This window comes from Lontra canadensis, unplaced genomic scaffold, assembly GCF_010015895.1.
Source record: "Lontra canadensis isolate GAN:19392208 unplaced genomic scaffold, GSC_riverotter_1.0 scaffold60, whole genome shotgun sequence".
NCBI classification, from domain to species: domain Eukaryota; kingdom Metazoa; phylum Chordata; class Mammalia; order Carnivora; family Mustelidae; genus Lontra; species Lontra canadensis.
The window spans coordinates 8,704,092-8,718,112 of NW_022631054.1; the positions used below are offsets into that span (position 1 = coordinate 8,704,092).

A 14,021-nucleotide genomic window follows, 5' to 3' on the forward strand; every position below is an offset into this window, starting at 1 on the left:
GGAGGGGGGACAGCTAGTAAGGATTTTTCATTAATTCTTCTTGAAGTTCTCAAGAAATTCTTGAATCTACACTGTGTTATCTTTCATCAGTTTAAAAATTTTAATATATTGCTTCTTCTTTATTCCTTTTTCCTCACTTCTGAAACCCTAGTAACAAGTTAGATTTCTTCCCCTATATCCCATTTATCTCTTGAGCTTTTCTGAATTTTCCATTGTTTTTGTTGTTTCAATCTCCATATTTTCTATTGACATTTCTTCCAGTTCACTATTCTCTTCTCTTCTCTGGTGTGCCTAATCTGCTGTTAAACCCATCTATCAAATTCTTAATTTCAGTTACTATATTTTTCAGTTCTAGAGTTTCCTCTTCATTCTTCCATACAGCTTCCAATTCTCTGATAAATTTTCTATAATTCAACTATTTTCTTGAACTAATGTTAGTTATAGTTACTTTAAAATCATTATCCAGATCACTTATAAATACGTTTATGCTATCTATCCCTACCCATATCCTTGTTATTTAATTATGTGATCCTGTTTCCTGTAATATCTAAAGTTTTTGACTGAAAGTGAGATCTGACTTAGGAAAACTTGTAAAAGCTCAGCATAATGTTATTTCTTCCAAAAAGGATTTAATTTTCTTTTGGCAAGTAGAAAAGTATTATATAAACTATAAAGTATATAGCAACCACGCTAGTAACAATTTGAAGCTGGTCTATTTTGGTTTGCTCTTACTTACAGAACATAACCCTTCTGAGGTATCGACTTGAAAGGCTGGAGTGTTTACCATGGCTCCCCTCCTCCTTGAAGATCATGGACAATAATCATTGTTCCCTCCTTCCTGTGAGACTGCTTGATTCTGAGTAGTGAAAAATCCACTTGATTTGTCTATGCCTGAGTCCAAATACATATGAGTTAGGAATTAGCAAATGCCTTAAGTGGATAATACTTCCAAGCTGAACTCACGTGGGAGATTCAAGAAGATCTTAGTCTTCAAGCCCCGGCTATTTGATAGCCTCAAACACCAGTTTTTGTCTTCCTAGCCCAATGACTGGTCTAGGCTTCTGGTTTCTGTTTAGCCTCTCTGCCATGCATTGAGAACTGAGAAATGTCCCAAGGGAAATATGCATGGCTTATCTCAATATATTTCCATTTTTCCTGGAATCTTTAGCCCTGAAGTCCTAGCTTTTCTGTGCTCAAATGCCTCTTCCCTCTTTTTTATTGTTAGTCAGGGATGGTGGTATTTTATATAAAAAGAAGGATTAATCTAATACTAGCTATTCCATCACATCTAGAAGCATAAGTCCAAGAACTCCAGTTTCTTTGACCCCCATATTATTTCATCACGAAGTCCAGCATTACTATTTCCTAACTGTTTCCTAAAAGCTACAACTATATTTATATTTACATCTATATTTAGGCCTTAGTATCTCCTACTTGGACTACTGCAAAGAACAATATTGGATATTTCTGATTCTAGACCATATGCCTCACTAGAAATTCCCAAGTTTAGTTGGGCACAAAGAGGGATAGTGTCTTTTTTTTTTTTTTTTAAGATTTTATTTATTTATTTATTTATTTATTTGACAGAGAGAGAGAGAGAGAGAGAGAGCGAGCGAGCCAGAGAGCACAAGTAAGGGGAATGGCAGAGGGAGAGAGAGTGGCAGGCTCCCCACTGAGCAGGGAGCCCAATGTGGGGCTCGATCCCTAGACCCTGGATCACAACCTGAGCAGAAGGTAGATGCTTAACTAACTCAGCCACTCAGGAGCACAGGGATGATTTCTTAAAGTACAGATTTCTGAACCTTATCTATAAGTATAAAATAAATGATTTGGCGGCCTGCAATAATACCTTGGAATTATCACCAGCACCACTAAATACACACTCGTACACATGCACCCACATACGCTGCACCTAAGTGATTCTGATGGAATCATTCCATGGATTAGTATTTGGGGAAAATCAATAATCTATACCTCAGCTACCAGTTGCCTTTCTAAATTGTCAATCTGATCAGTCGCTAATGATAGTCTGCTTCTATTGGTTTATTATCTTTCTACAAATAAAAATATCCTATATATATCAGTATAATTATATGTATGTAAGTGTGTGTGTGTTTATGTGTGTGCATGATAAAGTAGAAGAAATAAAGCAAGAACAAGTGAAAGCAAGGGAGAGAGGAGAAGAGGGTAAAAAAGCAAGATTTGAAAGTGAGAATGAAAGAGAGTAGCAGCATAAGACATATATGGCTTCAGGTGCTCATGGTCTAGTAAGGGAGGAAATACATGCATAGAACTTAGTTACTTCATGAATCTCCTAGAGACTTTTTAGGGTTTTGAGATATGATCTTAAGAAATAACGTTGTAAAGAAAAAAAACACTTGGTATTTCACTAGGTATCTAATGACTTGGCATGAAATTTTGAAGTTCTGACCCTTGCTTCAAAAAGAAAGAAAAGAGAAGGGGAAGGGATGGGAGAGGGTAAGGGGAGAAAAGGAAGGGAAGGAAAAGAAAGCAGACTACTACATACTAGTTCTGGATATGTACCTACACTTGAATATTATGAAACAGGTTGACTACCATTCAAAGAACTCTTTGAGTTTGTCCAAATTATTCATTTTACTAGATTCTGCTGACCCCTTGGGAATCTGAAATTTTTTTTTCAAGCATATATTTAGAGGGATATCAATGGTTTTTGAAACAAACGGATTCCATAAAATACTAACTCAAAAATTTCATCAATGGGAACTGGCACTGTCAAGAATTTAAATTAAACAGAGCTTCCCAATAAGCATCCTCCAACTTCTTTAGAGAACTATTTTCTTCTAATTTGTGTATACCTCAAAACATTGTGGATTCAAGCTTTCAAGCTGCCATTACAGGCTAGCCAAAGTTATGTCATCTTTACACTCAATCATATAGAACGCTATTGTTATCGCAAAGACAAATTAAATGTATTATTCAACAACATTTCAAAAAGTGTTTAAAAAAAAAAAACAGAATTACTTTGTTAGTCACAGTGTTGATTGCCAGAGTTGGAGAGGCACTTCCCGAAATAATACACTCCATTCCCAAAGAATCTGAATCTATGCTATATGGAGTTGAGGCCTAAAATACAAGAACAAAATAAATAATTATTAGCTCATATATCCAGCAACTTTAACACAATTTGAAGGTATTTCATCAAATTCTCCAACATCCAGTTTGTGTTTTGTTTCTGACAACATGAATTTAAATCCCTACTGAAATCTCTTGTACTGTATTTTAATATGCCACTGACTTGGTATCACAAAGTCCATTGGTTTGGCTACTTCTTACCAGCTCTTTTAATTGACTACGGGACAGTCCAGCAAAAATAGAGACTGTTAACAGTCCTCTAATATCCATTTCCTCTCTTCTCCCTTTTAGTAATAAAACCCTATAGTTATTGACTTATGACAGCCCAGCTAAATACTACCTTTTCCAGCTTCATCTGAAAGTAGCTGTGGCCATGACTAAGGTGTATTTGGCCATGTGACTAACTTGTGTAAGGGAGATGTGAGCAAGATATGTGCAACTTCTGGATCATGTCTTTGAAAAGAACCTGCTTGTCCTCTACTCTGTCTTTCCCTATTATTGCAGGCTGGGACACAGACACAGTGGTGGTAATCTTGCTTAACCAAAAAATCAAGGGTAATACTCTAGGGAACATGGAAAAGATGAGATTAGAAGGAACATGGACATCTGAATGAACTTGTGGAACACACCTGGCTATCTGTTAAATTTAACAGCTCAAACTTCTACTTGAAAGAGAAATCTGATTTAAAGTTTTCTTCCTTTGTCTATTAGTGCAACTGAACAGTACTGAATAACACAACTTTACACACAGAGTTAATAGAGCTAATATGGGGGTCAAAATTCTGTATTTATAATCAGGGATATAAATAGTGATAACTCCTCCTTTGTTCATAAGAGATGGTGTCTATGGCTTTGGTGAGGACTCAAGAATGTTCAACTTCAAATGCTGAAAACTAACAAAGGACAGATAGGAATAATTTGTGGCTACGATGCTAGTTCTATGTATATTCCTCTTCTAGCAAAAACAACCTAACCTGTGCCACACGGTCCCAAGTGAAGATGCATTTTTAAAAGATCACACTGAATGAAAAAGAGAGCAATTTCACTGAGACCCATTTCTAAGATTAATCTATCACTTAATCCTCATCATGAATTTCTTTCATCAGAACCTACAAAGGTAAGGAACAGGCAGCTTGACTGAAATGAAAAAAGAGAAAAAGACAAGGGTCACCTCCCCACCCTGCCCCCTGGAAGATAGAATCCAGCACTTATGTGCTGGGTACACATTGAGAGTAAGGTAAAAGTGGCAAAGGGCTTCAGAAATACAAATGGAAGGGACGCCTGGGTGGCTCAGTTGGTTAAGCGGCTGCCTTCAGCTCAGGTCATGATCCCAGCGTCCTGGGATCGAGTCCCACATCGGGCTCCTTGCTCGGCGGGGAGCCTGCTTCTCTCTCTGCCTCTGCCTGCCATTCTGTCTGCCTGTGCTCGCTCTCTTTCCCTCTCTCTCTGACAAATAAATAAAATCTTAAAAAAAAAAAAAAAAGAAAAAAAAAGAAATACAAATGGAAGAACAACAAAGACAACCTGGTCTATGCCTCAATTTTGGTGCCAGTCCAACTTAGCTAAACCTAAATTAACATACAAGATTGCTTTAGAACACTGCAAATCTCGGGCGCCTGGGGGGCTCGGAGGGCTAAACTTCTGCCTTCAGCTCAGGTGATAGTCCCAGAGTCCTGGGATCAAACCCTGCATTGGGCTCTCTGCTCAACTGGGAGCCTGCTTCCCCCTCTCTTGCTGCCTGCCTCTGCTTACTTGTGATCTCTGTCAAATAAATAAATAAAATCTTTATATTAAAAAAAAACAAACAAACCTGCAAATCTCATGTTCCTCTAACTCAACTGAGTCATCTCTATCCCAACTACTGGTTCACTATTTCTCACACCTCCCCACTGGTAGGAAGAGGAAAGCCTGTGTTGTGTGATGGTATACAAATTATCAACCTTTATGTTCTTTTACCCATCTACAAAAATGAGGATTATGTCACTTTCTTTAGAGGTCTATTAAGAGCATTAATGAAATGATTTACGCAAAGCTCTCAGCAGGTACCTGAAATGCACAGTGAGAGCTAGCTGCTATGACAACTACTAGAATATATCTGCTATCGATGCTGAGGATCTCTGATACAGAGGGACATTTAATAGTGAGTAATGAGAAAAGGCACAGATTTGATATGAGACACTATTTTCCTACAAAGCCAGATTCATAGCTTCTGCTATTATAAATTAGATGGTAAATTTTAAAAATCTTTTAATTAGATATTCTTTACGGATACTTCAGTCTGGTTCAATCAAAAGAATAAACAACATTCTCTTTACATGCTTTGATGTGCTCAATAATATGGTACATATTTTTAGTTATAGGCACACTGATTTTTTTTAAAAAGATTTATCTATTTGAGAGAGAGTGAGAGAGCATAAGAGGGGAAAAGGTCAGAGGGAGAAGAAGACTCCCTGTGGAGCTGGGAGCCTGATGTGGCACTCAATCCCAGGACTCCAGGATCATGACCTGAGCCGAAGGCAGTTGCCCAACCAAATGAGCCACCCAGGTGTCCTTTATTAACAGACAATAAATTTTCTGATTAGAAAAGCCAGAAGATCTAGGTATCCCAAAACCTATCCTCAAACTGTTATTATTGCAGCCAAAAGGCATTCTGGGCAAAGAAAGTATCAGAGCATCAGAAAGTTATGGAATAAATTCAAAACAGTCTAACATGTTTAGAGTTCCAAAAGGAGAGGAAGGAGAAACACAACAGCAGAAAAAATACGAAAGGACTGATGACTGAAAACTTCAGAAATTTATTTAAAGATAAATGTATGGATGTGAGGGACGCCTGGGTGGCTCAGTTGGTTAAGCCGCTGCCTTCGGCTCAGGTCATGATCCCAAGGTCCTGGGATCGAGTCCCGCATCGGGCTCCTTGCTCAGTGGGGAGCCTGCTTCTCTCTCTGCCTCTGCCTGCCACTCTGCCTACTTGTGTTCTCTCTCTCTCTCTGACAAATAAATAAATAAAATCTTTTTAAAAAAAATGTACGGATTTGAGAATCTCACAGTGAACCTACATCAGGATCAATTAAAAAGAAATCCCATTTATATACATCATAACTGAACTGTTAAAAAATGAAGACAGAAAGCAGCCAAAGAAAAACGACATTTCACCTACAGAAGAACACTGATTGGAAATGATCAGATTTCTCATAAAAATGATGGAGGCCCAGGGTGCCTAGGTGGCTTAGTTAGTTAAGCGGGTGACTCTTCGTTTCGGCTCAGGTCATGATCTCAGAGCTTGGGGTCAGGCACCAAGTTGGGCTCAGTGCTCAGTGGGGAGTCTGCTCGTGGATTCTGTCTCTTTCCCCCACTGCCCCTCCTCTTGATCATTCTCTCTCAAATAAATAAATATATCTTTTTTAAAAAAATGATGGAGGTCATTAGACAATAAACATCTTAGAAAAAAAACTTCCAGTCTAGACTGTGTATCATATGAAAATATTCTTTAGGAATGAAGGCAGAAGAAAGACATTTTCAGAGAAAGAGAAACTAAGAGAATCTGGTGCCAGGAGACCTGCACATATTACAAGAAAGTTCATTAAGCTAAAGGGAAATTACAGCACAGGGAAACTTGGACCTTAACGAATAAGTTAAATAAAGCACTAGAAATGGTAAACATCTGGGTAAATATAGAAGACTACTGCTTTCCTCTTAGGTTCTAAGAGCCACATATGATTATTTAAGGCAAAACTTGTAACGCTGTCTTGCCAAGACTTCCAATACATGCAGATTATCTCACATATTACAACTAGAAGGAATGAGGAAAGAGGCAAAAGGGACCCATATTGTTGGAAGATTTCTGCATTTTATATGAAATGGTAAAATATTAACTCTGAGCAGACTGCAAATCCCAATCTACAGTTAAAAAGCCAACGGATAAAATAGAATCCTAAAATATATCTAAGTAGGGATGCGTGGGTGGCTCAGTCGGTTGAGCCACTGCCTTCGATTCAGGTCATGATCCTACAGTCCTGGGATCGAGTCCTGCATCAGGCTCCTTGCTCAGTGGGGAACCTGCTTCTCTCTTCACCTCTGCCTACCACTCTGCCTGACTGTGTGTGTGTGTGTGCACGCACGCTCTCTCTCTCTCTGACAAATAAATAAATAAAAATAAAATGTATCTAAGTAATCTAAAAGGTGCCAGGAAAGGGGGAAAGAAAGGACCTAAAAACATAGAAGTCAAACAGAAAACAAAATATAGACCTAAATCTAACAAGATCATTAATTAATGTTAATTTAGTTAACATTAATGTAATTAACTACATAATATAATAATGTGATTATATTAATGTTAATTAACATTAATGTTAATAATCTAAACCCTTCTCTAAAAAGATTGTGAGAGATACTAAAAAAGACTCAGCAAACTGCAGCCTACAACAATCACAACTTCAAACATATAGACACAGATGAGTTGAAAGTAATACATGGAAAGATGTATACATTGCAAACAGTAAGCATAAGGATAAAATGACTGTATTAATATCAGATAGAAACAGATGTTAAGACAGAGTATACCAGACATTTAAAAAACATCTGATAAAAGAATTGATGAAGACATAACAATTATAAATGTAAATGTGACGAATAACAGAGCTTCAAAATACATGAAGCAAAAAACTGACAATTAAAAATCAGTAAAAAACCCACATCGGGCTCTCTGCTCAGCAGGGAGCCTGCCTCCCTCCCTCTCTCTCTCTCTCTCTCTCTCTGCCTGCCTACTTGTGATCTCTCTTTGTCAAATAAATAAATAAAATCTTTAAAAAAGGGGGGGGCGCCTGGGTGGCTCAGTGGGTTAAGCCGCTGCCTTCAGCTCAGGTCATGATCTCAGGGTCCTGGGATCGAGTCCCGCATCGGGCTCTCTGCTCAGCAGGGAGCCTGCTTCCCTCTCTCTCTCTCTCTCTCTGCCTGCCTCTCTGTCTACTTGTGATCTCTCTCTGTCAAATAAATAAATAAAATCTTAAAAAATAATCAGTAAAAAAAACACATTGGGCTATATTACCAAATGCCTTGATCTAACTGATATTAAAGAACACTATGCCAAACTACAGAATACATATTCAAGTGCACAGATATTTACTAAGATATAGCACATGTTGAGTCACAAAACAAGTCTTAATAAATATCTAAAGACTGAAACAAAAAAAACTGTATTATAAAACTGTAAGATATCTAGGAAAACCCAACATGTGGAATACTTGGAAATTAACACATTTATATGAATAATTCATGGGTCAGGTAAGACTCACAAAGAATTTTTAAAATATTTTGAACTAAATGATTAAAAAAATGCAACATACCAAAATTTGTTAGATGCAGCTAATACAGCCTTAGAGGTAAACCTATGGCTTTAAATTCTTATATTACAAGGGGGAAAGGTTTCAGACCAATTAATTACCCAAGCTGGAAACAAAAAACTAGAAATATCAGTAAGTGAACAAATTAGTAAGTAGAAGGAAGTAATGATAAAGATAAATACAGAAATAAACAAATAGAAAACAGACAACAGAAAAAAATTAGCAAAGACAAAATCTCTTTCTTTGAAAAGACTAATAAAAAACAGCTATACTGGAAAAAAAGAAAATACATATCCTCAATTTCAAGAATGAAAGAAGAGTTATTACTACAGATTCTATAAATATTAAAAGAGAATATGATGGGGGCGCCTGGATGGCTCAGTGGGTTAAAGCCTCTGCTTTCAGCTCAGATCATGACCTCAGGGTCCTGGGATGGAGTCCTGCATCCAGCTCTCTGCTCAGCAGGGAGCCTGCTTCCTCCTCTCACTCTCTGCCTGCCTTTCTGCCTACTTGTCTGTCAAATAAATAAATAAAATCTTTAAAAAAAAAAAAAAAGAAAGAGAGAGAACATGAACCACTTTGTAAAACAAATTCAACAACTCAGATGAAAGTGACAAATTCCTTTAAGAATATAATTTGCCAAAAGTGGCATAAAAAAAAGTAAATTTGGACAGTCCCGTATCAAGTAAATTAAACATCAAAACATACCCACAAAAAAAACCTACAAGTCCAGATGGTTTCACTAATGAATTTTGCTCAAACATTAAAGAAAGATATACCAATCTACAAAAACTTTTTCTGAAAACAGAGGAAAGAATACTACCAATAAGAGGCCAAAATAATCCTAACACCAAAACCTGACAGACATTACAAAAGAAGAAATTTTTAAATCCATATCCTTAATGAACACAGATGTAGAAATCTTGTAACAAAGCAGAGCAAACTGAATCCAACAATATATGAAAGGGATAATATATCATGACTTATAAAGTTTATCCAAGGAATGCAAGGTTTAACATTCTAATTGCAACCAGTATATTTCAACATGCTAACAGAGTAAAGAAAAGCCGTATGATCATTTCAGTAGGCATAGAAAAAGCATCTGATAAAATCTTACACCTATTCATGATTTAAAACTCTCAGCAAACTAGGCTTACTGGAGAACTTCCTCAATCTAATAAAGCATACCTACAAAGAGCCCTATAGATATGTCACATTTAGGCGTGAAACACTGAACACTTTCCCCCTAAAAATGGAAATAAGGGAAGGATGACCACTTCTATTTAACACTACACTGAAGATTCTAGTTCACTATAATAAGGGGGGGAGGGATAGAAAAGTAAGAGGGATAGGAAAACTGTCAAATAACTGTTTATATGGAAAATCCCAAGGCACTATAAAATAACTTCCAAATCTAACAAATTATAGGATACAAAGTTAATATATAAAAATTAATTTTTTATATAATAGCAGCAAGCAACTGGAAAACTGATTTTAAAATACATAGATTCCAAAAACAAAATATTCAGGATTAAATCTAACTGGAAATATCCAAGTCCCCTACACAGAAAACTAAAAAACATTCCTGACAGAAATTAGAAACCTAATGAATGAAAAGATACAACATTTTCATGGCTTAGAATAATCAATACCATTAAGATATCAATTCCTGCCCCCAGATCAGAGCTGCCTGGAAATGAGAATGGAGCAAGGCATGAATAACAAAGGGGCATGAGGAAATTTTTGCTGGTGACTAAAATGTTCATTTGACACTGGTGGTAATTTCACCTGTAGAAACTTCTCAAATTGTAAACTTTATTTGATGAATTGTACATAAACAATCTCTCAATAGTACTGTCAAAAAAAAAAAACACACACACAACAAACACACACCTAAATCCTACCCATTCATCCAAATGAATCCTCATGAAAAGACTTCCTGGTTTACAATCCCTCACTGGATACGATTTCTCTAACTTTATAACCCCCAGGAAATTCTATTCATACCTACCTCTTGAAGGCAACATACAGTTCCTCCCACATAATGTACACTCAGTACATGTTCACCCAATTGAAATAAATGGCTTTTTGTTTTCTGTTTTGTTTTTTTTTTTTCCCCAGTTCTAGGAATTCTAAGAGTAGGAATGTAACTACCCTCCTTCCTCTGCTCACTTAGACCTTTAACTGAATCCCCCTTACTCAGACTAGGGCTTAGAGATACCCCCCCAGCCCCACCCCCAAAAGCACACAAGGGGGGAACACTTAACAAAATCGCAGAGCATAACAATGACAGAAACCAAGTCACAAAATGACGACCTCAGATATGCAGTAAATGTAGAATATTCTGCCTAGAAGAATGTCCTCTTTTCTATTTATCCATCAATCCTCATTATCTTACTGATTAAACTTGTAATCATCCTCAAACTGTCACACACAACTTCAAGTAAAAGTAATGTGTATGCCCTCATTTCTGTTATGTGGATAACTGCAGAGTAGAAGGGTTCTTTTGAGTTTTGTTTTTGTTGTTGCAAAGGCCGACATGTTTAAGATAGTGAGTTTATGTATTTTATCTGGCCCTTACGCCCTCAAATAATTTCCACAACAATGCATCAGAAGCTTTTAGCAAAACTATCCATAGCAATATCCTATCTCCCTGCTTCTACCATTGTTCTCCTATAGCCGCTACAAGGTTCCTGCTAAAATGTAAGTCACATTATGTCATTACTTTGATTAGCCCTCTAATGGCTTTCTACACCTCCCTCAGAGTAAAACCCAAGTCTTTATAAAGGCATACAAGGCTCTACATATTGTACGTCCTGCTCCCACCATTTACTTCTCTGATGTCAAGTCCTACTGACCAGGGAATAGAAGGCAAGCTGAGGACAAAGCAGAAAGTGACACCCAAAACACCCCTCTCCATGGGATATATGTGACATTCCTCTGGCACTCCTGGCTGCCCTAAAACTAAGGAAAGGAAAAATAAATAGTTAACTTATAGAGATCACAATCCTGCAAGACATGAGCCTCCCTCAGTTTACCAATGTCTTAGCAATTTACAAGAACAAAGTATTTCTATAAATAACCTACCTTCCAGAATGAAATACAGGTACTTAAATGTCCTTACAACCTGCAGCCCATTGACAGATACTTGAAGCAGGCAAAGTGTAACGTTACTCCAGGAAGCTCCCAAATATCTTAATGTTAACGCCTTGCCAGGAGGAAAAACCACCTTAACTTGACAATGGCAAGGCCTCAAGTACCCATATCCAGTGAATCTTCTTTAACATGAAAATCCTTTTGAAACATCTCTTTTCCTTACCTCCCAAACACCCAGGTATATAATCAGTCACTCCTTACAACCCCAGTACAGCAGCTATGTCCGCCCACGGGTCCTGTCCTCTTGCTTTAATAAACTACCATTTTGCACCAAAGACATTTCAAGAATTCTTTCTTGGTGGTCGGCTCCGGACCTCACCCCACCGAACCTCACCTATATTCCAAACAACATCACTATTATTCTTCCCTCCTCCACACACTAGAACAGCCACAGGGACCTCCTTGCTGTTTCTCAAAACCCCAGGCATGTTTCTGCCTTGGAGCCTTTGCACTTGTGGGATTTTCAGGGACTACAGAGCTGACAATCCACTTATATTTATATATAAAGAAACTGCAGTCAGAAAAATTAAACACCCAAGTTTTAACACAATTAACTTTAAAACTAGGTCTCCTAACTTCCTGGCTAAGTTCTACTTCCCCTAAATCTTGTAATTAATAAAAGTGACCCTTCATTAAAAAAAAAAAAAAGGTGACCCTTCGTGACTTTGTAACATGACTTGATTTTGCTCATAATTTTACTATGTTCTTAAACAGAAGAACTCTGGATGATTAAATGCTGCTAAAATATAACACAAACTATGGAATTTTTTTGGTTTTGTTTCTAGAATTTCTATTTCCTACCACTGGCAGCATCCCAAGGGCATTATTTCCTACGCAGAATTCTTTCAAAGCACCTTACCTGTGCCAAGCATACAAGAGAAACACAGTAAATATGTGTCCTCACTATCCATAAAAGTTACATACAACCATTTCAACTTTTTCTATAACAATACTGAATCTGTCTACTTATTTTAAAACCCTGAATGAGGTACTTAGGCAAACACTAACCGGTGACCAGGAAGAGTCTCTTTCAATTATAAGAAACAATATACTCAAAAAGAAGCACCTTCAGTCTACTGATTTAATAGCTGTACCCATACACACCTTGAAGAGACAAAAGATTTTTTAAAGGATTTCCTGGATTGGATCCAATTTAAGAAATAAAGACTATGAAAATGCAAGAGGCTATAAAAAACAAACAAAAGGTGCACAGATCTGAAAACACACAAACACACTCCACCAACAGAAGAGAAGACACGTAGCAACCACATTACCTTCTGTGTTAGTCTCTACCCTGTTTCCTACAAACACCTCTACATCTCCACCTGAGCATTTTTTTTTTCCCCCAGTCGAGGAGCATGATTTGGCTTTGTGTAGATCTGGCCAGAAGTGCAGAAACGTAATGTCCCCAGCAGCAGCATCACCCCAATGAACGGGAAGAGCTGACAGACAGAAAGCTTGCTGCCCAGAGTTCTAAACCACCTCCCAGCATTTCCCAGTTTGACTGAGCCAGTCCATACGTTGGTAACTGACTTGATAATTGCCCCACTTTCCTAGTATCCCCCCTCAAACTACCTGCACTCAGTTCCTTGTCTATTTATAGTAGAACTCAAATGACAGGGATCTTCTTTTCTCAAAAAGAATGTCTCCTGGAAAAGATAGGAAATCTTCCTTTAGCACAACAGTCCTCAAAAAAATTTTTTTTTTTTTAAAGATTTTATTTATTTGTCAGAGAGAGAGAGAGAGAGAGCGAACAAGCACAGGCAGACAGAATGGCAGGCAGAGGCAGAGGGAGAAGCAGGCTCCCTGCCGAGCAAGGAGCCCGATGCGGGACTCGATCCCAGGACGCTGGGATCATGACCTGAGCCGAAGGCAGCTGCTTAACCAACTGAGCCACCCAGGCGTCCCGTCCTCAAAATTTTGATCTCCTTTGCACTTATATTAAAAGTTACTGAGGTTTCCAAAGAGCTTTTATTTATGTAACATATCTATTTATATTTACCTATTAGAATTTTAAACTGAGACAAAACTTATTTAAAACAATGACACACTGCATGTTAACATAAATACTATTTTGTATGAAAAATATAGTCTCCAAAAAAAAAAAAACTTAATAAGAAGAATGGCATTATTTTACATTTTTAAGGAAAGTGCTTTAATGCTTTGCTTAATAGAAGACCTCTACATTCAATCTATGGCAAAATCATAGGCCATGTAACCTCTGAAAAATTACAAGTAAAAAAGGTAAAGAACATTTTAGTATTACGAACACAATTTTGACCCCATGGACCCCCCCCTGAATGGGCCTCACACTGCTTTTAACAGATTCCAATAAGCAAAGAATGACACTACAAAATAACCAAGATACAGGATTTAAGCTTGCCGGGGGGGGGGGGGGGGGGGGGGGGGGGG

General features: G+C 37.5%; 1 protein-coding gene across 3 annotated transcripts in view; it reads right to left on the minus strand.

The window, feature by feature from the left end:
- Window positions 1-14,021, minus strand: part of FOXJ3 (forkhead box J3) — a 151,880-nt gene that overhangs the window by 41,005 nt on the left and 96,854 nt on the right. For 2 of the 3 annotated variants that reach the window (XM_032877464.1, XM_032877462.1), the window contains exon 6: window positions 3,004-3,105. The exons of the other annotated variant lie outside the window; for it this stretch is intronic. In XM_032877464.1, the coding sequence (XP_032733355.1) occupies window positions 3,004-3,105 (102 nt within the window). The remainder of the gene's footprint in view (window positions 1-3,003; window positions 3,106-14,021) is intronic. 3 annotated transcript variants of the gene reach the window in all.